Source organism: Cyprinodon variegatus, unplaced genomic scaffold (assembly GCF_000732505.1).
Source record: "Cyprinodon variegatus isolate N-32 unplaced genomic scaffold, C_variegatus-1.0 Scaffold488, whole genome shotgun sequence".
Lineage (NCBI taxonomy): Eukaryota > Metazoa > Chordata > Actinopteri > Cyprinodontiformes > Cyprinodontidae > Cyprinodon > Cyprinodon variegatus.
In genome coordinates, this window is record NW_015150941.1 from 123,857 (window position 1) to 148,035 (window position 24,179).

At 38.8% G+C, this 24,179-nt stretch overlaps 2 protein-coding genes across 2 annotated transcripts; both read left to right on the top strand.

Moving 5' to 3' along the window:
- The first annotated feature begins 2,361 nt into the window (after window positions 1-2,361).
- Window positions 2,362-4,886, top strand: LOC107094527 (dual specificity protein phosphatase 2-like). Its single transcript, XM_015390208.1, has 4 exons — window positions 2,362-2,922; window positions 3,143-3,261; window positions 3,359-3,578; window positions 4,008-4,886. The coding sequence occupies exons 1-4, from the start codon at window positions 2,535-2,537 to the stop codon at window positions 4,223-4,225; spliced, it is 945 nt and encodes a 314-aa protein (XP_015245694.1). The 5' UTR covers window positions 2,362-2,534; the 3' UTR covers window positions 4,226-4,886.
- Window positions 4,887-16,809: 11,923 nt separating this feature from the next.
- On the top strand, window positions 16,810-21,820 carry LOC107094519 (alpha-2B adrenergic receptor-like). The gene is made up of 2 exons (XM_015390192.1): window positions 16,810-17,563; window positions 17,719-21,820. Exon 2 carries the CDS (start codon window positions 17,734-17,736, stop codon window positions 19,318-19,320), a length of 1,587 nt encoding a protein of 528 aa, XP_015245678.1. The 5' UTR covers window positions 16,810-17,563; window positions 17,719-17,733; the 3' UTR covers window positions 19,321-21,820.
- The last annotated feature ends 2,359 nt before the right edge of the window (window positions 21,821-24,179 follow it).

The following is a 24,179-nucleotide window of genomic DNA, read 5'->3' on the forward strand; positions in this document are numbered from 1 at the left end:
ATATATATATATATATATATATATACAAAAACTCTTACTCACCAACCAATGGGCGGTCTCCCTTTTTTTCCTCCAAGCTTGGGTCCTCAACCAGAGGCCTGGGAGCTTGAGGGTTCTGCCCAGTATCTTTGCTGTTCCTGGAACTGCACTCTTCTGGACCGAGATGTCTGATGTATTTCCAGGGATTTGCTGTAACCTCTCTTCAAGTTTGGGGGTCACTGCCCTGAGTGCCCCAATGACCAAGTATACTGTACCACTGATGGCTTGACCTTCTCCAGCTCTGGAGAAGCTGGAGAGTTTTTTTTGTTTTGTTTTTTTTCTCTAGCTCTTCTCTGAGACCCTGTGTCTTCCAACATGACAATGAACAGAAGCACACAGCTAGGATAACCAAGGAGTGGCTGTGGAAGAAGTATATCAAGATTCTGTCATGGCCTGGCCAGTCTCCAGAACTAAACTCAATAGAGAATCTTTGGAGGGAGCTCAAACTTTGTTTCTTCTCAGCGACAGCCCAGAAATCTGACTGATCTAGACAAGATCTGTGTAGAGGAGTGGGCCAAAATCCCTCCTGCAGTGTGTGCAAACCTGATGAAAAACTACAAGAAACATTTGAACTCTTTAATTGCAAGCAAAGGCTACTGTACCAAATAAAAAAATAAATAAATAAATAAAATAACTCATAGATTGTGATTTCTGGATTTCTTTTTTTTAGATTATGTCTCCCACAGTGGACATGCACCTACGATTACAATTTCAGACCCCTCGATGATTTCTAAGTGGCAGAACTCGATTAAAACAGGGTGTTCAAATATTTATTTCCCTGAGATTAACCAAACTGATCTTCCTACTGTAGCAGCCAAAATAAAACTATTTTGATATAAAACTGAACAATATTACTGTATACTTGTTGTCAAGCATGATAGTGATAAATTCATACAAACAGTCTGTTTTTTTTATTTCATCAATACTTGTTATATTGCAATGTATGATGTGAATAAAACAGAATGCTTGTAAATTTCTGGACTTTACATCCAATAATATTTGGGAAAATTTGTAGACTATGCTATGAAACCATTTTCCTAAACAAGAAACCAACAACATAAAAATAGTTCAACCTTTACTGGTAGGACATTAACATGATTACTTCATGAAAGCAATACAATGATCTCAGTGAGATGTTCTGTTGTGTCATTCTGACATAGCTTCCTCTTACCCATGACATAAATGAACTACAGCGATTCTTGGATAAGGCACTGTTATATTTTGAGTGTCACCCACACAATTGACTTTAATTCTAAAAATAACCAAGGAAAGAAATACTTTTTATTCTGTAGCATTACCTCCTACAGTATATTTAATGTATGTATATATATTAAAAAATAACTTATCCTCACCCACTACGGGTGGTCTTTCCTACTTTTTCCTCCAAGCTCGGCTCCTCTACCAGAGGAGAGGAGGGGCTTGAGGGTACTGCCCAGTATCTTTGCTGTTTCTAGAACTGCACTTTTGTGGACTGAGATGTCTGATGTATTTCCAGGGATTTTCTGTAACCACTCTTCAAGTTTAGGGTACCCTGCCCCGAGGGCCCAAATGACCACGGTTACCTCTGATGCCTTGACCTTCCAGGTTTCCTCCAGCTCCTCTCTGACCCCTTGTATTTCTCTACTTTTTAATGTTTATTTTTCCTGATGTTGCAGTCACGTGCTATTACTACGTCAACCACAACAGCTTTCCTCTGCTTTTTGTCCACCACCGCAATGTCCGGTTGGTTTGCCATTACCATTTGTATCTGGAGGTCCCACAGGATCTTGGCTTGATCATTCTCTACCACCCTTGGAGGTGTTTCCCACTTTGACCTCCAGCCACTTGGTTATGGCGCACCATGTAAGCTTTCCCTGCCAACATCTTACACCCTGCACAGTCTATATATATATATATATATATATTATTTATATGCAACATTTATTTTTATTTATTTTTTTTAAAGATAGTTTATTATGTTGAAAACAAACAGATGTCACCCAGAGAAATAATAATAAGATGCAGCTGGGGTTTAATTTGACCCAAATGATAGGAGCCAGTCTTCAGCGTTTCCTCTCAAGGCAGAAGTTTCGAGCATCAAACTCGCAGCATCACGTCACTCATCACAAAAACAATACATATTGGGACCACGTGCGCAGTCGGAAAATCTGGTTTCACGTCAGTGTCCATATGAGGAGTGTCGGACAGACTATATTTGGCGTTCCGCTAGTGACGCAGCAACCTCTGCGGAAAACAGGGCGGAGCCAACTGGACCCCGCCCGGCGGCTCGCGGCTGATATCAATGAACGACTGAAACTATGAAAAGTAGACCTAGGAGGCTCAGGGGAAGAGCAACAGCTCTTTACTACTACTTATACTTAGTTTTGTTTTATACCTTTAAGGTTAGGGGTTTTTAAAACTTTTTTTATTTGTTAAAGAGCCCTACTTTAATTGCCCACCGTTATATTTTAAGGTTAGTTTGTTTTAGTTTGACTTTTTAAACTTTTTTTTTCATCATGACTTCAAGCAGTGTGACACTAGAAATAACTGACAATGAGTTGGTCCACATCCTGAGGACCCCCCGGGATCAGTACACCTCCAGTGGGTGCGTGATCCTGGACTGCAGACCTTTCCTCGACTTCTCCGCCACGCATATCTGTGAGTCCCGAAACGTCAACTGGAACTCGATGCTGCGCCGCAGGTCCAAGAGCTCGGTGGTGGCCCTGGAGTGGCTCATCCCGGATAAGACGCTCCTGGCTCGGCTGCGGCGGGGGGAGTTCTCCCCGGTGGTGGTTGTGGATGACAGGAGCGGCTCGTTGGCCGGGCTGAAGGCAGAGAGCGTGGCCCAAATGCTGCTCACCGCCCTGCAGAACGAGGTCCAGACGCAAATCTGCTTCCTGCAAGGTGAAAACATTTTTCAACTTTAAAAAAAAAAACACAGGTGTTAAAATGTATTTGAGGCTTTTGAAAGGCCTTTTTTTTTTTTTTTTAGATCATCAGCAAATTAAATTAAAATCAACTTAAAGAACTTTTATTAAATGTTTTTTGCATCCACAATATAAGCTGATTATTATTATTGGTAAATGTGGCAGCTATGCTAAAATACTATGTAACTTCCTTTCAGGTGGATTTGAGGGATTTTCAGAGGCCTTTCCAGAGCTGTGTTATGAATCTGGGATCAACCAACTCACTTCTGTGGAACCAGAGCCAAGGGCAGGCCGGGGAACTCCAGCATATGATCAGGTATCTTAATAATTTTCTAAGCAGTACATCTAATTATTACCTCAACGAAGAAAAAAGTCAGATTTCTTAATTAACAATTGTATTAAATCTATTCCAGGATGGGCCAGTTGAGCTGCTGCCCTTTTTATTCCTGGGCAGTGCCGTCCACTCTTCCCGCAGAGAGATGCTGGCAGCAGCAGGCATCACCGCCGTCCTCAACGTGTCCTCCACCTGCCCAAACTTCTACGAAGGAGAGCTTCAGTACCTTCGACTCACTGTGGAGGATACACTCGTTGCTGACATAAGAGCCTGCTTCCACACAGCCATCTCTTTCATTGGTGAGCCCCTTTACTTTCTGCTAATTAAAGGTGTTTTTCTTATTATTTTTGACAGGAATGTCAGTTAAAAGTAACAGGATTTAAAATGCCTGAGGAACTCCCAGACCCTTTCTTCGTAAAACCAAACATCTCTAAGCAGCTTTTATGCAAGAATCCACTTTGAATCTCAGATATTTAATAATCTTGTTATTTGGCACACATTTCAGGAAAGAGGCTTATCAATTCCTAAACCTTGCCATTTTGCTTAATGTTAGCTTTTACTAATGGAAAACTAGAGTGATTTTCAGTTTTATTGTTGCCCAAGATTGGCAACAGCTTTCTTTTAAACAGACATTAAATCCTGAGTTTATTGATGGTTGACTAAAATGTTTAATGTGAACAAGAGCATGGTAGATTAATCTGTGTCCTTTATTCCTTTCTTGCCCACAGATTCTGTGAAGAAGAGTGGCGGTCGGGTGCTGGTGCATTGTCAGGCAGGTATCTCCCGCTCAGCCACCATCTGCCTGGCTTACCTCATGCACACGCAGCGTGTCCGCCTGGACGAGGCCTTCGACTTTGTCAAGCAGAGGCGTCACGTCATCTCCCCAAATCTGGCGTTTATGGGACAGTTGCTGCAGTTTGAGACAGACATCCTCTGTCAGGGATGAGAGACCAGTGGAGACGCACAGAGAGATCGTCATCCCACAGTGTTGTGGCAGACTCCGATTCTTACCAGGACTCGCACAAATGATGCGTTAGTACAGAAAACGGTACACTTAATGAGGATTCCGATAAGTTACTTGTGCTGCTGGCATCACATAACTGGATTCCTTTTTCAAAGCTCAGACTGAAAAATGTGTTATTTTATTAAACTGTGATTGGCAGTTTCATAACCTGCTGAAATATTTAACTTGAAATTGACTACAGCCCAGAAGTAGTAGGTTGGAGCAGCTATTCGGTACTTTCACTTACACTTTACTGGTGAGGGAAGTTGGTTCTGGTTGTGTGTGTGTGTGTGGATCTGTGTGTTTGTTATTTTTAAAACGAATGTGCCTGTTTATTGAGAATGTCTGGTTTGCTTTCATACTGAAGTCACTGTGACATAACTTTAAGAAAGCACTGTGTCAATACTTAAAGCAAAAGGGTTTTTAATTTCTTCAATTGAAGTAAAGAAATGCACTAACTAGAGTCTATATTATGAGGTAACCCATTTATAGGCTGGAAACAGTTTTAAATTATGTTTTTCTTTTTTTATTGCAGTGTTACAATTTTTGATATGCGTTTCTGCACTTTAAAACCTGCAAAAGTCAATCTACTCCTGTTTTTGTTTTTTCCACTCAAATAAAAACTTGCAGGAGAACATGTTTACTGTGCTCATCTTTCACTTCATATAAAGCACACCTCACTATGCTAGTTATTTTATTTACTCTTTCTGTAGAGACAGAGCAGTGTATTGCAGCTGTTTTCTAGGGCATATTGTAAATGTATAATTTCATAAACAGACCCTGCAGTGCCCTTGCTGAAGGAGGTGATTAAAGGCATACATGCTGGGTGTTTTGAAGGATTATCCTGTGGAGGGTGGATTTTACAGTCCAAAGTCCCTCCCTACCTTTAGCAATAACATGAACAAATCCTGTTTGCCCATTTGAACTGTAACAAAACATTTGGAGTCTTGATAGTTTAAAAAGTTAATGCCTAAGATGAGGTTAGTGGAGTGCTTATTCTAACTATTAGTGATTATAAGTCTCTAGTTCAGGGGTCTTCGATGTTATCCAGGCTAGGGACCCCCAAACTGATGGAGAGATGAAGCGGGGATCCCCTAATTATATATATTGTATGAAATTGTGTTATATCAAACTGGTCCTATAGTCACTATCACATATGGAGTAATGTAACGAAAGTAATTTCATGAATCATCATCCCTTACATGGCATAAATATAATATATACATATTAAATAGCAGTAGTGCGGTAAAAAAAGCACCAACAGATTTCTATCACTTTTCCTTTGATCAAATGCAGAAATGTATACGTTTTTAAAATTATTTTATTAAAGGTGAAAAGCTACAGAATCAACCAGCTCTTATCCAAAGAGTAATTGCCTCCCTCATGAATTGAATGCTTACAATGAGTATTTATTGGTTTGGCCTGATCTACCAGCTAGATTTGGATCTGATCAATACAAGTCCTGTAGAATAAAGCCTGTGCTATCTCTATATTTATGCTGCTATAGGCTTAGACTGCTGGAGGACATAGGGAATCCTTTTTCATCATTCTGCTTCATTCTATCTCTATTCTCCCACTCTGCAGAATTTATTACTTCAATCTCTAACATTATTCTCTCTCTGCTTCTTCTCATAGTCGCTTCATCTAGTCTGTTCCTGTTTGGCTGTCACACCTTTGTGGATAGAAATATCAGCTATTGCTATAACATGGGTGCTGGCTCTGAGTTCATCTGCCTGGCTTTGTGTTTTCTGGACGGGGCGGCCTGTGGAGCTGGTTGACAGTTGCCTTTTGTATCTCTAGTTCTTTCTGTATCTCTGCTTCTGTCTCCTTGAACCCCAGTCGGCCTCAGCAGATGGCCGTTCACACTGATCCTGGTTCTGCTGGAGGTACCTTCCTGTTAAAAGGGAGTTTTTTTTCCTCTCCACTGTCGCTACAAGCATGCTTGGTGTGAGGGATTGCCTTTGAGTTAATGAGTCGATGCAATCAGTTGGTTTTCCTTAGATAGAAAACTTTGACAGTTTGACAGTTTAATCTGGTTGAATTGTCTCTGTAAAGTGCCTAGAGATGAGATGTGTTGTGAATTGGCTTATAAAGATAAGCATAACCCTAACCCATGTAATTCTGAGAAGGGTTACAAAGCCATTTATAAGGTTTTGGTACTCTAGTGAGCCACATTGGCAGCCATTATCAAAATAAAAAAATAAAAAATAAAGAAAATTAATAATTTAAAAATATAAAAGATTGAAATAAAGTAATTTTTAAACAGGGCCGTGGACTGATGAGGCAGCTGTGGACTGATGGGGAAAACGTGGACGTATTTGGTAAACCGTGTGTTGAGGTACATCTGATGTGAACTAACAGCATTTCTAATAGAAATAAGACTTTTAAATCAGACATGCTTTATAGAATCATAAAAGAATATAAGAGAAACATGAAACACATTTGTGAACCTTAAGATCAAAACATTTTTGCCACAACTTCACTTCCAAGAGAGTACATTTCCATTGACCATCCATTCGCTCAAGTTGTAATTACAAAACTGAATGCACTCAATCAAAACCCACTGAGAAAAAAAAGAACATGCTTTTCAGTTAAGGGTTATTGCACAAGGAAGAGGTGATTTTCTGACCTCATCAATATTGGTGCATTTCACAAAAACTGCAATGGAAACACTTGTTTGCCTTTTACATAAGTCACCTGAACAACAACTACTGGCAAAAAAAGATAAAGAGAATGACAGGAAGTAGAATAAGCATTATGGTGCATCATGTTTTTTAAATGAGCTATCAGGGGAACAAAGTGTGACTTTAACAAAAATTTTTACTTAAAGAAACACTGCGATTTCTGCAAATTGCCTCTTTCTGACATTAGCACATTTGTGATGGAAACACAGCTGATGACTCATCCAGGAAATAACAACGTACCCCAGAAGGAACAACAAACCACTGCAGGTCTCACTTGCACAAATTAACTACAGTGTTTTATTAGAGGCAAAATGGAAGAGTTCCAAGCCAAATTCATTGCCTATTTAAAAGAACACAAAGTCTCATCTTACATAAATCAAAAACATCTTTAAGATCCACAGGATCTATAGGAAAAAATGAAGTAATAATAAAAAAAAGGGCTAGGGACTGATAAGGCAAACTTGGAAGTAATTGGTAGACTGTGTGTTTAGGTACCGTACATCTGATGTGAACTAAAAGCATTTATAATAGAAATAAGACCTTTAAATCAGAAATGCTTTATAGCCTCGTAAAGGAATATAAGGGAATTTACACCAATTTAATTTCAAGTTCACTTGGGATATCCTGTGAGAAAATGACAAAAGAACACAAACACATTAAACTTTGAATAGCTAGAAAATTAAAAAAGTTTCTGAAATGTGTAAGTTAATGAATACTTAAATAATGATTCTTTAAGGAAGTTGTTGGACCTTAAAATGAAGGTTAAACTGTTCTGACATAGTGGTAGGTGTTGCTGCTACGGGTGGCACGGGCAGCTTTTTAAGTTATAGGACAATTTTCATCTTCATAAATAAAATCACCACTGCGACTTTTATTCAATTGCGTGAATTTTGCATAATGCAAGAAAATGTTTTGATAATCTTTAACACATTACTGTCAAAAAAAGAAAGAAGCAACCTGTATGGTAGCAAACACTTTTCAAAGCTCAAGATATATGTATTTATGGCTACGCAATACTTTTCTTCTTTTTAAACACTCACATCTATTTTTACTTATGGCCAGAATAAAAAAAAACACTTCCCCTAATTTACAATTATCCCTCCCCATCGGGTGCAAAAGTGGAACTATATTTGACTTCTTTCTTCCATTTGCCATATTTTTCCATCTAGTGAACAGAAGAATGCCCCTGTTCAAGCCTTAGTGGAGAGTAAAAACAATGCACTTCCAATAACCCCCAGCCTAATACTAACACTTCGACAGTAACTGTATCAAATGTTTCAATTTAATTTTAATGTTCTTTGTAAGACTTTCCTTTAATTTGTAATAATGTCTAAAATCATGAAGCACAGTGCCTGCAATATTTTATGGAACTGCAAATGATTTAAAATGAGACAGAATCCCCTGCTGAACAGAGATATATGACCTTTAATTTGATTTCATTTAATATGCTCATTGGGATAGAAACATCCCACAGTCAAATAAAACTGAGCTGTTCATTTTAATCAGTGGAGATAGTTTTTCTTTTTACTTGGAAGATAAATGTAGACAAGGTTTTTTTTTTTTTAGTTCATATATTGCCTTTTTAATCTAATCACTCTAAGTAATGAATAACTGGTTTTAGCAAAACTCCCAGTGGCCACAGCAGATTGTAATTTAAATTTGTGTATTGCATTTTGGGTTTTTTTTTTTTTATGAAAATTTTCTTCCATAACATTTAAGAAGATTCAAGAAATGCAGAAATGGGGCTTTTTCCTTAGTCCTCTTAAACACTTTTCACTTTTTCAATTTTAGGTCTAGTGAATGAGATAGTGATGGTGGAAGGATGCTTTTGCATCTATTTCAGTGTAATTTGTACATATATCATTGTTCTACAATATGGCAGCGTCACAGACAGAAGCCTACAGATGTCAAAATTCATCTATATAACATTACTGGCATTCAATCAAACAGGGATCATAGAGCCTTTGGAAGAGACAAAAGGTTCACAGCATTACTGATCCTACACCATATTTAACAATAGACATATTGTGTTTAAATCTACTGAATTTCCAATTAAACGCTCAGCAGACTCCAGCAAACTCCTTGTTTATATTGGTGATCATTTTAATAATTTTTATTTTTCTTGTTTACTTCTTAAATCAGACATGTTGGTGTTCTAATAGTTGCATTTCTAAAACTGTGAACACTAAACATGTTGTTTTTCTACCCTCCATATTAGTCAGCACCTTGTGCTTAATGACAAGATACGCTTCAGCCCTCGTCCTGCCATGTGTCTAAACGTAATGATCTCTGTGTCATGTTATATTTATATACCAGTAAAATACAGTCATGAATTACTGTACTGACTGAAAAATTTAAAGGACACTGATCAAATCAAAAGCAGAAGCTAAAAAATGCTTCAGCTGTGTTATTTTAGGAGTTTTCTGTGATAAATATGAAACAAGCATTTTTAAATTAAAAACAACTACTGTCTGACAGTTTACACTGTGATCAAAGTAGTGTTGGGCTGATTACATTTTTTGGCCCGATCTGCCTATCGATACCCGATACCTGGCTGTGCAGTATGGGTCGATACCGATACCATATCGATACCATATCCATCTATTTGAAATTGATGTGTGTGTGTATATATGAAGAACTGCATGCTACTTGGATGTGAAATAATTACCATCATAACTTTGTCAAGCTGCTGCCTACTTTTGTGAAGCAGGAAAAAGTCTAATACAAAGTGAATCCAGTAGAACTTTTTATTGCCTACCTGGAATGGGTGAATATAGTTGAATAAACTTTTGGCTCTCAAAATGGTATCGCTGCCCTATTTGTTGGTATTCGCCGATACCGACACCACATTTTCATTACTGGATAAGGGCCCCACCCTACTGTATACTGGCATCGGCATCGGTGCAACACTAGCTCAAAGTAAAGTTTTAAATTGTCCACATTTTTCCATTTATGTTCGTGCCTCAATAAAAAATGAATTTACTTTACACTAAAATTTCAAAGATCTGTCAAAAATTTCGAATGATAAAAAGAAGTTCAGAAGAAACATATCATTAGATTCCTCCCATGTGTCAAAACATAGGATGAAATAGAGATAATGTGATAAATATTAAATATAAGGCTGTAAAGTCCGATTTCAAACATGTCTAAAAATTATATAATAAAAACTGTTTGAAGTCAGGAGGAATTGTATGAGACTGGTTCGATGTTGTTTCACTCCAGGAAGCTAACATCACTCCAGGCAAATAGGCAGTAAGTGTCACTTATGACAATCATGTGATGCTGTTTGCTGTCATGCATTAGTAACAAGCCATTTCCCCTTTAGTAAAATGGATTTTATCTCTCTTATTGTTTGAAATTTACTTTCTGTACATATGGTGGCATTTTGAAGACCAATCTTTGACATCTAACAGTCTAACAGACCAGTTTGTTGACCAAATTTGTATTTACAAACAGGGAATCTGACTTTGCTTCACATCCCATGTTAATTTTACTCAAGCATGATACATATACTTCTCTAGGTTATTCTAGAACCAGATTAAGAACCAAGAGATTATATGTTATCGCCAGAACAGAGAAAAAAAACATTGGTTTGCAGCAGGACAGTGCTCTCTAGTGACAGCTTTTAAAACAACCAGAAATGGAGGTAATTTGTGGCTTTCCAGCAGATGACGCCAGAATACTGTTTATTGTGCATTATCTGGTCATTTTACCCCAGAGGGATCATTATCACACACTATACATACACTATACATAATCTTTGCTTTTTCCAAGTATGTCCTGCTCATAAAAGCTTGATGTTTATGTGTACATTTAGATGTCTTTGGAAGTAAGACTATTCCAGCATCTCGCTGTTCGAATGCCTCTCATTAAAATTTGTCATATCCAGTTCTTCCTTTATCAATCAGCCTCCCTAATGAAAACAGACTAAACTATTAGTCACACTTTGAGCCTGGATTAAACTACTGTCAGCTCTAATCATATTATATTAAGCTGCAGCAAGACCCACTGATGGAGTTTACATGCGTTTGCGTGTGGTTGTCTCTGTAACATACTTACAACAGGGAGAGTGTGTCAGATTAGGGATTAGGACAGATATCCTCCTTCCTTTCGGACGTCAAGTTTTGCTGTTCACCGATGAGGACAGATTATGTCATTGAAAGAAAAATCCCAGGTGATGAAAACAGATCTGTGACATAAGAGGTTTCAGAATAATAATGTGGTCGTATTTGCTGAGGTCCGCAGGTACATGCAGCAGGGGCGTTCATTATGTTGTGGAAATTACTCTGACCATCTGACAGAACTAAAAGTAACTGGTTGCATGCTTCTGGCTCCTGGAACTCACATTAAAAGTAAATCTGGTTGAAAATAAGAAAACTGAACCATATCTTATTTTTCTTCCAACTGTTCTGAAACAGTTGTCTCGATCAGGAAAAGAAGAATAAATAAACATCCTCACCCAGTGTTGTAAAAGCTTTTTCCAACTTACACAGTTCTATGGTTTTTACTAATATAGGAATTGAAATATTAGATAAATTGGGATTTATCTAATCGGGGAAGAATACGGCAAAACAAAGCGTCTATATATAGAAATATAGTTGCCCAACAACATTTTAACTATTTATCAACACATGCAGTCTAATTACTCCAGTTCTTATGCAAACAATGAATCATATTACCGGTACCTATTATCCCCTTAAACCTTCTGAGGATGTGAAGTTGGCTAAAAGATTAAAAAATGGCAGACATCATGCACTGATCAGCAACTGGAAAAAGTTAAACGTTTTATAAACTCCATGAAACCAACACTGAGAATCATTATCCACAAATGGAGAACACACAGCACTGTAATGAACCTTTTGGTCATTACGGTGCTGTGTATTACAGGGCAGTGTCATTGGTCAGGTTAGATGACTCCACAAGTGGATCAACAATAAGAGACTGAGCCAAATAGCATCCATTGGAGAGCTCCACCAGAAGAAGGAAAATAACGATCTCACTTTTGAATCTTGATGATTTCTGCATCAGTTTGACAAAAGTGAAGCTTTTGTAAGATCTGCGCCTTGTCACATGCGGCATTAACCTAAAGGTTCACGATGGCAACATAGTAATATAGTGATGGTCTGAGGATGTTTCAGGACTCAGACAACTTGTCGTTATTGAAGAAACCTTGGAATAAGCTCTCTCTCAGAAAACCCTGAAGGACAACATTGGACCATCAGATTATGATGCTAAACTCAAACTCATTTAGCCGCAGACTAAAGTTTAAAGCACAGTAGCAGATACACCTCTAAACAGCTCATTCAACTAAATTGATGCGGCCCGCTCAAAGTCTGGACTGTACTCATCGGTGGAAAATCGATCAGTCTGGCTGAATTAAAACAATTATTTGAAGGTAAGACTTGGATAAAATATTCTTGGCAATATAAAAGACACACTGTGTTTTCCACCAATACTTGAGAGCAATTATTACCAGGTTGATTTCAACAGCATTTTTATCTTCCTAAATCAGATTATAATTTGAAAACATTATATTCTCACTGAACTTATCCTTTTTGATGATCTAAAACATCAAAGTGTGAAAAATTTGCCAGAAATTTTTTTTGGAGGGGGGATTGTTTTACACAGCATAGTCATGCACAGTAAATCTCTTGAAGTTATTCAAAATGTGTTCCCTTGAGTCCCAGAAATCATGCTGGCACTAAAAATAGATGCTGATAAAAAAAAACAGGGTCCAGAACCAAGAAAAAACGACTCTGACTATCAAATCAAAAAGGCAGGAAGTGCCCTATGACTGATGTTGACAAATGACAGAGCACTGCCATATGTCAACCAGCAGATGTTTAAGTTAAAATACAGCATTAATCCCCCCCCACCACTTTGTGATTATTTTGAACAAATTGCAACAATGGAAAAAGTACAGCAAGTTTTTCCTAGAGAGGGCAGCTCACTCGCCACAGGAAACAGTCTTTTTCAGACCTGTGTGTCGAGCAAGAACTGTTGATCCGGTGTGTGCATGATCCATGACAGCAGAATTACCTCCAGGCCTTTGAGTTTGTGGCTATGTGTGCCATAAACCCAACGTGAGAGCGTGTGCACATGGTCTTACACAACAAGTACTTCAGAGGCAGTGTGTATGCTGCACACTCAACGCTATGTGCAGCAACCTTGGCATCGGGGACACGCCCCTCAACCCCAGAATGCATTTTCCGTGTTTTACTAAGCACAGTTCACCCACGAAAAAAGAGACACTTGATTGGAGTGCGCTCTATCTCTCTCACTAAAAGCTTTATTTTCTGTACCTTTATATTTAGATTGTGTACCAGAAGCAGAAAAAAAAGGTACAAGCATTATTGACTGCTGCTTCAGGTCACACAATCAGTGAGCTGGGCCTTCCAATTGTAATTCCATGGGTGGCTTGCAGGGCTTCTCTCTCATTAAAGCTCCACTGTGTGTGTAGAAGAGGATGGTATGCACAAAAAAACAGGCAAACACAACACCCCACTCACACACCATTCATAAGACTTTTTGTGTATTTGTGTATGTGTGAGACAGGTTAATGTACACTCTAAAAACTGTTGAGTTAAAAGAAACAACCTGATCTGAGTTGTTTTGGGGTATTTTTGCTCGCCTGTTTGGTTGATTTAATACATTAAAATTTATGTATGATAGAAAATAAAATATCCTCCTAGAGTTTTTTCAAAAAACCTAAATGGTTCCTATATATGAAATGTCGGTGCCTATGATATCTTGAATGCATGTTTTTTAGCCCTTGACCTGTGATTTTAAAATACTCCTGCAGTCTTAAGTCTTAACCTAAAGTGTTATCATCTGAGGGCAGGGTAGGAGTTTCAGTTTGAAAATTAAAAAACAAAAATAATTTGGCATCTTACCAACGCTTACCCTTTGCTTTCTTAAATTCATGCAAATAAGGGATGAGAAATATCACTGCAATTAAGAATGATTGATGCATGTTTATTTATTGACTACAGAACCCGGAGAGAACAGGAACAGTTTCACTAAGAAATCATTTCCCGGATTTACATCTGCTTTGTAGGTTTTTTGTATCTATTTTCATTTCATCTTTGTATTGTTGTGTGTTATCAGTGAACAGTTAAATTACAGTAAATTGAATTGATTAGAAAAGCCTTTGCTGTGGTTGACCTTCCTGCTCCAAGGCAAAAGCAAGCCTTTGTTCAATCACTGTCCAACCTCAAAGTTATTTTTTTACTTAATTTTTTGTATTCCATTTTCCAGAAATAAAAGAAGTATCTCCCAGGTTTTCAAAAATCTACATGCACATATAACTGTGGAATGTTACAGTTAGATAAATCTTCCATAAGAAACTAGTTGGTTGCTAATGAATGAAAACACATACGTTCCTTTCAATTGTCTTTATGGAAATCTGAGATGTCATCCTCAATGCTGAAGTCAAATTAAGTGTTTATATGGTCCAAAATGCAGGTTGGTTGAACAACATTAGAGATCTTTCTTTAACAACTTAGGTCTTGGTTTAAACCACTGATTTTCTTACACTGTGTTTGTAGCATGAACCCCTTTAGATTAAATATATAACCCACAGTTTTTAGAGTGTATGTTGGAGTATTGTTCATTTTGCATGGGAGTTTGTGATGGCAACAAGGGCCACCTATTTGCTTTAAAAAAAAAACACTCTACTCCTGTTCAGTTTTATGGCCCAGGAAAGCATCCAATGTGACGTAGGTTTCACTTGATAATTGAACAATCAGACACTTGATCTAAAGTGGCCAGCCAATCACACCAGGGGTGTCACGGATGTTTCTCTCATGAGAGGCAGTGCTGGCAGATTCTTAATGCAGACAAATTTTAACAGAAGTCAAGTGATGATGCAGATGCATTAGCACAAGAGGAGCTGATAGCTCTGCCCTGAACCATCAGCAGAGGTGCAAGGTAACATGGTGCATTTGTAGGGAGGGGAGAGGAAGCTGCCATAGGGAGAGGGGAGGGTTATCATTTACATATCATCTTGCTGAAATAACCCCATTCTTTGCTAAATGATGTTTCATAGCTCAGATCTAAAACTTCATAATGTACTGCACTGAATTCCTAATCCAGAAGGGCCTCTTAGAATTTACTGCATCATTGCTGTAGCTCTATGCGAGGCTCTGTTCCTCAGCTTGAACACTTTAATACCAGGTGAACTTCTGATCTAGTCATAACTTCACCTAATTAAGGACATCTGATTATGTTCTTACAGGAAACCATCAAACAGTTTTGATCCAGACAACCATTCCACAGTCCTTTATCTTGTGCACCGTCATCAAAAGGAGTGATAATAAAACAAATAAAACATATGGAAAGACCACATTAAAAGTCGTTTGGACCATGCTGTCAGTTGTAGCACTAAAGGTAATACTTGAGGGGTAGCCAATCTTACACACTGCTTTGACCTCCACCCACACATTTTCATATGCACTTATTTGCCGAACCCAGTTCAATATTATCTCTTTGCATCCTTTAACCCATGGAGTTAAAATTCTGGTCAGTGCCTGTCATTTGCTAATCCGTTCACTTGGAATAAACTAATTTGCAGTGCCCAGTTACCACTGTATGAAAATATAGCTTTTCCTCACAATCAGGTCGTGAATATGAACTTGAATATGAAACTAAAAACATATACCCTCTAATAAGAAGATAAGCCACAAGTTATCATTGGCAAAGACCATAGTGCTCTATCCAAAGGAAAGTTGATTGATGGAAAAAAAAAATGTAGCAGAAAAAAAAACAATAAGTGCTCTAAGACGTTGACAGCTGTGAAGCGTTTTGAGTAGGGAAGAAACAATGGTTCAACTTTAGAAGATAATGTGGCTTGCTACCGTATTCTCACAATCAGGACTCCAGATGTGCTAAAATATCCTTGAACCAACTTGAATAGTGAGCATCTCTTCAACCAGACTTTGACTTCAATTTTCAAATGAAATGCAAAGTTAAGAAAGATTATTTTGAAATTTGCAATTCATTTGAAAATTGCAGTCTAAGTCTGGTTGAAGAGAGATGCTCACTATTGCATTTAGAAAGAGTGTTTTGAAAAAATGAGCAAGAGTTTAACCATTTTTCTCTTAAACCCAAGACAATCTATAGCATTCAGGAAACATCATGGCTCATGAATTACATTAAGACCAGCCACAGCTGATCCCTTTTAAATATCTCCAAAACTTTTAAATGGCCTCACCTTGATAGCCTCCTTTTTGGCTTTCGCACATTTTTTGATCCAACCTTTAATTCTTCCATTTAACTTTCTGTTAATATTTTCCCTTTATCTGTTTTAGTTTGTACGCCTTTGTCCTAATTGTTATATAAAAACTTTGTTTTTTTTATTCCATTAATATGAAAGACTTATCTGACACAAAATAGTTTTATTATGGAAAAAAGAGAGTAAAGAAACAACAGACATCAGGGTTTAAAGAATATCTCTATGGATATAATAAATCTATATGAAATTTTCAATGATGCCGCTTTACTATATAAGGGTCTGCTGAATTTATATTGATGTGGTCTTTAAAGTTTTCTCTTTTATTAAAAGTGATTAAGAGTTTGAATAAAAACTTTTGAAATCAACCTAACAGTTGAGCGCTCAGCTGGCTGCACAGCATCCCGGGGAAACAAACCGTTTCTCATCTTTCTGCGTTGGCTGAGCCGCTTGGGTTTAGGTTTTAAGCTTTAAGAGTGAGGGGGGGTTTGCAGGGATGAAGAGAGCAAGGATCCCATGACGCTCCATAATGACATCACTGGGTCTGAAAGAGGCGCAAAAGGCGGATGGGAGGCACCCCCCACTTATTAGATTTCGTCGGAAGGTCCTGCTTGCATGAGATGCTGCTGCGCCTCGGTGAGGAAGTCGGATGATGTGCGCAAGAGGAGCGACTGATCCAAGGCTTCTTCTCCAACTTCTGTCGCTGCAAGGAGCCAAAAAAGCAACTCATGAGAGCCACACACCCGATCTGTTAAAGCGAGGATCATTTCATTATGTGAAGGAAGGTTTTAGGAACACATCTGGCTCCGTGCGCCAGGTTGGAGAGCCGGAAATTTACTTTGCCTTTTTTTTTTTTTTCTCTCATTTTTGCTTGACCGACTGGAAACACTGGGATTGAATCCATCCATTGAAATTAAGAACAAGTAATTTTTTATTTTTATATCTTCCTTAAAAATCACTTGTTTCCTTCCTTTTTCTTTTTCTTAGATAAGTGTCTCCAAACTAGGACGCGCATTCAGTGCCCAGTGTCCAAATTTAATCTGATCCAATTTCTTTGAATGCATCGTTTTTTAAATTAAATTTACTTGCAAAACAAATTAATTATCAAAAACAAACTGGGCTTAAAAGGAAGTGTCAGACGGTTTTTTTCTGTTGTTTTATTACTCTGGAAGAGCTCCCGCACCACAACCGAAAAACATCTTTCGCTCTTTTGTTTGGCATTGGTTCCTAGAACTGATAAAAATCAACTGCCTGCCCCCAACGCATTAACTTGGACTGTTTTTTTAAAGCTTAGATGAACTTTGAGGAGATGTTAGAGAGGATGCAAAGGATCAGATAAGGCACGGATAAAGAACAAGAGGAAAAGAGGTAAATGTGACTTTTTAATTAATCATAAATGGATGGCTGATGTAATTAAAATAAATGCGCATTAGAATAATATAGAATTTTACCCATTCTTTAAGGAGATTTTTAGTAATTAGTTATGGTATTTATTTTTCAATGCATATCTTTTTCTGATTTAGAGAAATAACCCAGACATGGCTTCAGCAGTGGAAGGTGGTTGCTCCATGCTGCTCACCGGCTGGAACAGCAGTGCCAGTAGCTCTGGGGGCTCCGCGCCCTGCAACCAGAGCGTCCGATCCCTAGCCCCTTACTCCCCTGAAGCCACAGCGGCCTTTGCCACCGCCATAACCCTGATGGTCGTCTTTACCATCTTCGGAAACATCATGGTCATCATCGCCGTGCTAACCAGCAGGTCTCTACGAGGTCCGCAGAACCTGTTCCTGGTGTCCCTGGCAGCTGCGGACATCTTAGTGGCAACACTCATCATCCCCTTTTCATTGGCTAACGAGCTGCTCGGCTACTGGTACTTTAAATCTCTGTGGTGTGAGATCTACCTGGCGCTTGACGTTCTCTTTTGCACCTCCTCCATTGTGCACCTGTGCGCCATCTCATTGGACCGCTACTTGTCCATCTCCCGGGTTACTTATGGGCGCCAGCGGACTCCCCGACGCATCAAAGCCGCCATTGTGGTGGTGTGGCTAATCTCTTCTATTATTTCCTTCCCACCTCTCCTTTCACTTAACAAGAGTGAGGTTAGTGATGCAGCAAGTGAGAGAGGACCTCAGTGCCAGCTGAATGATGAGCGCTGGTACATCTTGTACTCAACCATTGGCTCCTTCTTCGCCCCCTGCCTCATTATGATCCTGGTATATGTGAGAATCTACCAGATAGCTAAACAGAGAACACGCTGCCCACCTGGGGAACCCAGGAAGGATGGGGCTGCCTGTGCCACCCCAAGTCAGCCCCCAAGACACATACAAGCCAACGGGAAGGATGAAGAAGAGAGCACTCCCCCTTCAGCCAGCAAAACCTCAAATGCCAGACCCCCCACTCTGGCTATCACCCCTTCCCCATCCCCAGGAGATTCCCAAAGTTCCCAGAATCCAACCCCTAACAACCTCCTGCAGCCCCCTTCCCAGTCTCCAGCTGTGTCTCCCGTCACAACTCCGCCTGACACTGCCCTTAATGCCCCTTCGAACCCCTCATCTAACCCTGCTCCCAAGTCTGCAGCCAAGACCAAGAAGGAGGAGAAAAAGAACAAACGGCTGAGAGGGAAAAGGGCTGACAATAACAATGGCGACAGCTCAAGCACAGAGAGCGATGCAGAGCACAGCCAGGGAGGGGGCAGAGGCAGCACCAGCATGCCAGGGTCACCTGCTGGAGGAGGCATTCACTCCCCAGCCTCAGTCAAGCGTTACCGTGACATGATTGCCACTTCAAAGGGGGCTCGTCTGGTGCCAGGAAGGAAGTCGAAAACAGAGAGCAATCCAGGAGCTGCAAGGCGTAAAGCGATGGTCAACAGAGAAAAGCGTTTCACCTTTGTCCTGGCTGTGGTCATTGGTGTCTTTGTCGTCTGCTGGTTCCCTTTCTTCTTCTCCTACTCTCTACAGGCAGTGTGCCCTGAGACCTGCGTCATTCCAGACCCACTCTTTAAGTTCTTCTTCTGGATTGGTTACTGCAACTCTTCCCTGAATCCAGTCATATACACAATCTTCAACAAAGACTTCAGAAAGGCTTTTAAAAAGATTCTCTGCTCATCCACCAAGGGTACTTTCTTTTAGCAAATGAAAGTAGGCACTAAAAGCTTATTTTCAGAACAATAACTTCAACTTTTCTGAACACTCAAAGGGCTGATTTAAACATGTGATAAAACAAGTAGGTTCTGGTATGACATTTAGAAATGAAAGAGAATTTTACAGCCACAGTGAGAAAATAGACAAGTTACACTGTGTTCAATCAGTGGTTTTAAGCTGAAAGTCACAGATTTTTGTAGGGAGCGTGTTGAAAACGGGACATGAAAGAGGGGCAGACTGCGTTAAACTGCTTGGCGCTTCAGCGCTACTGATAAGATTCCAAATGCAGAGTTTTATCTCCAGATCATATTGACTCATGGACACTGCCCTGCAGAAATATATACCAAGATCTACATCTTGCAGAAAAAGTATTGAACTAAGATTTCATTGTGAATAAAGACTTTTATAATATGTATATTCAATGTTTTATAAGTACTGGCTATAGAAAGGCAAGTGACCTTAGATTCCTGTGCGCCCCAGGGGCCTTTTATTTATCAGCACAGAGCACAAGGAGGACACAAGGTTAGCGGTGATTTCTTACGTCTGCAGTCTTAATTTGTCCCGCTGCGGGGCAAACATGTGTTCCTTGATTTTAAAGAACAACAACAAGAGAAGGTTTCAAACGATCTCAGATGTGATAGCACAAACAAGGACACTCTTTGAAACTCAACTCGTGGATGTTTTATGTGGAAAGCCACCTTTGCTCTTGGCTTTTTGCAGTCCCAAAACGTCTCCTACCTTTTTTTTTCTGTACCACAGAATTTAACTGAGATGTTGGTCATTTTGAAATCATGCGTAGGTCAGTGCAATGTTGACCTGCTGCTTCCTGTGTTTAACTGGACTGTCACTTTTGATGGACGGGGGTCATGAGAATCTCTTGCAAGAAGTTGGACATTTACGTAACAATCAAAACTGCTTTGATCCGGCGTTAGAGCTCATCAGCATGAGGTCCATATGAAGAAGACTGAAACAAATAGAACATTATTTAAATTACAAACATTACTTTCTGAAAAAAACTGCTAGTATTTATCAGGTAGACACTTAAAGTGACTGTAAAAGGTGGAAAAACAATCCAATTATATTGTGAGTGATGGTCCGCTTAATTACACCTACAGGGGTTGCGGTGAACAACGTGTCTGAGAGGCTCTTCAGCAGCACCTGGGACACAGCGTCACCTACAGCTACACCTTGTTGGGTTGCTGCAGGGAAGCAAGGCAGGATGGATGGATGCTAGAGGTATTGACAGTGATGAAAACAAGAGAGGAAGATGTGTCTAGCTGTGAACGCCACAACAGGCTTATTATTAACTCTATGGGATAAGGGCTGTCAGCAGTGACACACCAATTTCCTATTCCTGCTGACCTGTATGAATGTGTATGTGTGTTTATCTGCATGTGAGATGACTATTTGTTGTTGTTTTTTTTTCCTGTGTAGAAAGAGTCAGTGCCTCCTTTGGCTGCTATGCTACAGATCTACTGTAATATTGATCAGAGCAGAGACTAGGTTTGCAGGTACAGGCAGCACATTATGGTCAGCGGAGAGATCTGTATATTGAGAATGTCTTACCAATCTGAAAGCCAGTGTTTCTCCAAATGTGATCCATGTGCATGGCTTTGTAATTTGCACCCTGCAGGGACCAAAGAGCCTTACAGAACACCAGCCTGACTCAGTGATATTTGGCTCTGTGACATAATTATCAAGTAATTATCTTCTTTTTTGGTGTAAAAGACGGTATGCACAGATTAAAACTTTGCTTTGCATTTTCTGCCTTCATCTATTTATTTGTAATTATTACCATGCTTTAATGCAGAGAATGAAGCAAACTGATCAAAGCGTGAGAACAATGTACAGATTTCCCATACGTCGATGAGATTGAAAGCCTCTTTTTACCATCAGTGTTGCTGCTTTGTAAGAGTGCAGTTTAATTTAAACTCAAAATAACAAGAATTCTAAGTATTTTGTGCAAAATCCAAAATAATAATAAAAAAATAAAGCCATTGTTTCATCTAGTTGTAGTTACATGAAATCTTTCCTCAGAGTTATAAGCACATTCAGCAGGGTGCCATTTTTATCAGGCATAATGTTCTGCAGGAGGAAAACTTCTGTCTGATTTAATGAAATACATGCTTTGTCTACTTGTTTAAAAGTCCCCTGGACTTATTTAAACAAGGCAGCTTTTCTATAAAAGCAGTTCTTTGAAATGAGAAAAAAAATGCCAATGCAGTTATGTTTGTGTTTGTTTTTTAAAAGGTTTAGTTGCAAAGATCTTCAAAACACACCAAAAATATCCTCCTGTGACGTGTGCTAATTTGCTTATTTAAAATAAGTCAACATTTATGGCTTAAAGGTCATAGATGCAGTTAATTGACGGATTTTTGAAGCTGCTCATTTTCTTTCTCCCTTAACTGTGTTCGGCCCAAACTGCTCGGGTCTAAGCTGTACAATCTACTATCTCCCATCTGTCTTGGCCTTCCCCCTTCAGAAATAAAGCAACTTTAAAAAGCATGAGTCACTTCCGGATCATTTTTTTTCATACATTTTTATGTGATAAAGCATCATAGAAAAGAAGGAGGGGTGACATATTTATTTCCAGGAGGACGTTTTAGAATACACTCACAAATACAAGGTGTTTTTTTTTTGTTTTTGTTTTTTTTTTTGCTGCACGTGCGTCATAGCTTTATGCAATTTAAAGCAATTTCCAGCTGTCCTGAAAAAAAAATAAAAACCCTAAATTGCAACACAAATTCAGGAAATAGTCCATAACATCGTTGGCTGATAGCTGTTCAACATGTCACTGGGAAATCTCCTTTCACAGTGGGACATGAAAAGGAGGCTGTCTACTGCCAATAGACACAGAGGAAGTCTAGGAGGGATCAGGCTGTGTATGAACAAACACACACAGATGTGTAATATGTCATTCTGCACCAGCTGTATTCCAGTCATGAGGTGTGCAGCAAAGCAGCCCCCCCACACACTCCCTTGTTGTGACAGCTTGTTAGATTTGAGGTCAGGAGGTCTTCAGTGAATTATGATTGATTTATGCTGACGGGCAGTTTTGAGATTTCACAGAGCCGAGTTCAGGCTCCCCTGCGCTGGTTTTCCGTCTCCCATACACACACACATCACTCACGGACACACACGTTAGTCAAAGAGGATGCACCTTCAAAATCTGTCCTCCTTTATCTCCCTGTAGTTTCATTTCCATATTCATAGCAGAGCTTTGATTTAAGCTGCACTCGGAGGTGAACAAATAACTTATCAAGGCCAAGTATTGAGAGCAGTGAGGTTCATCTTTACTATGTTGTATATTCATAGAGATGCAGCATCCCAAAGCCCCTGATTTGCTGACCTGTGACTGAATACAAAGCAGGGCTGGTCTGAGCAGTCGGCCCACAGCGGTAAGGAATGAGACGCCAGATTCAGTAGTGAAGATGCACAGATATAGTGCCTCTAAGAAGTGTGTACACAAGCAAAATAAAGTAGAAATAAAAAGGACCATGATGAATGATTTCAATCCCTCTATTCTTTCAAAATTCAATTGAAAAGCAAACAAAACTGTTAAAAGTGAATCATAAATGCATAAAAAGCTGCTCTAAACTAGCTGAAAAGCATGCACAAAATTAAACTAACACTGTTGAAATATCTTTTATATTCAATTTAGGAGTCTTTTTTGCATGAGTCACATCTTGACTCCATATGTCATTAAATATGGCTAAATTGTCAAATTAAGAAAAAAGCAGATCTCTTCACGTGACCCCACATAACCATATTTGCTCTCAGATTGCGTCCCTGGACTCTGACTCTGCTTTTCTAATTTTGATCTCATGGAGTTATTCTCATTTTGATTTAAGTCATGTGCTTTGACTGTCGTGATGTTGAATATAAAATATTTATGTTCAGCTTTCTTGAAGACAGCCGGAGATTTACGTTTAAAAACTGGCCAGCATTTGCAACAATATGGTGAGGATGATGATGATGATACAATTTTTATTTCAGACATCTCAAGAACAAAACATAATAACAAAAAATACTTGTTTTAATTTTTCTAAATCTACATACAATACCTTACAATCAAATTTACATACTCAAATACAGTTTAATGCACAACTTATTCTGTGACTGTGAGTCTGAAAAGGAGTATGATGAAGTTTAACTTTCCATTAATTCATTCATAGAATAAATAGTCTTCTTGTTTACAGTATCCTTTCCAAAAGGAGGGAAAAAAACAAAAAAACAATGCATTTTTTTTATCCACTGCATAAACAACTCTGGTTGCATCTGAAGAAAACTGACCACAGATCATGCTATAACCCCAGTCTTTCACTTTAGGTATGCTGTTCTTTTGCTGTCGTATTGGATTGTTCTTGTGTCAAACCTTAATTTAGAAATCATGGTGCATAGTTCAACTTTGGTCTCTGCAGATCATAGAAAGTTTCTGTCTTGTTTTTTGGAAGACATTTTTTGAATTTGAAAATGTTATAGTTTTTCCTCAATCTTCTCATGTTGTTGATAACTGTCCCAGCAGTGACCCAGGTAGAGATATAAAACTTTGTTGCTGCTAACTTTGTGGATCTCTTTGTAAGGCAAATCAAGAAAAGCATATTTTCAACAGTCATACAAAAGCCGATCCAAAGCGTGATAGGTGACAAATGTTTGTACAGACTTAGAAGACAAACTTGAACTGAAGTTTTTAATAAAAAAAAAAAAAAATTCCAAACTTTATGTCAAATCTCCTAATTCATAAAGTTCATCAGTCATATTTTCTGCTTAAACTGTTGCTAATAATATTTTATTCAGGCCTGGTTTAAATAAACAGACAGTTTATACAAATCTCAGGTTTTAATTGT

What these genes read in the sequence shown, in the direction of transcription:
- LOC107094527 (XM_015390208.1), top strand. Translation starts at nt 2,535, where the DNA reads ATGACTTCAAGCAGTGTGACACTAGAAATAACTGACAATGAGTTGGTC. An exon ending in GCAAATCTGCTTCCTGCAAG is followed by an intron (nt 2,923 to 3,142) that starts GTGAAAACATTT and finishes ACTTCCTTTCAG; the next exon opens with GTGGATTTGAGGGATTTTCA. An exon ending in CACAGCCATCTCTTTCATTG is followed by an intron (nt 3,579 to 4,007) that starts GTGAGCCCCTTT and finishes TCTTGCCCACAG; the next exon opens with ATTCTGTGAAGAAGAGTGGC.
- LOC107094519 (XM_015390192.1), top strand. Translation starts at nt 17,734, where the DNA reads ATGGCTTCAGCAGTGGAAGGTGGTTGCTCCATGCTGCTCACCGGCTGG.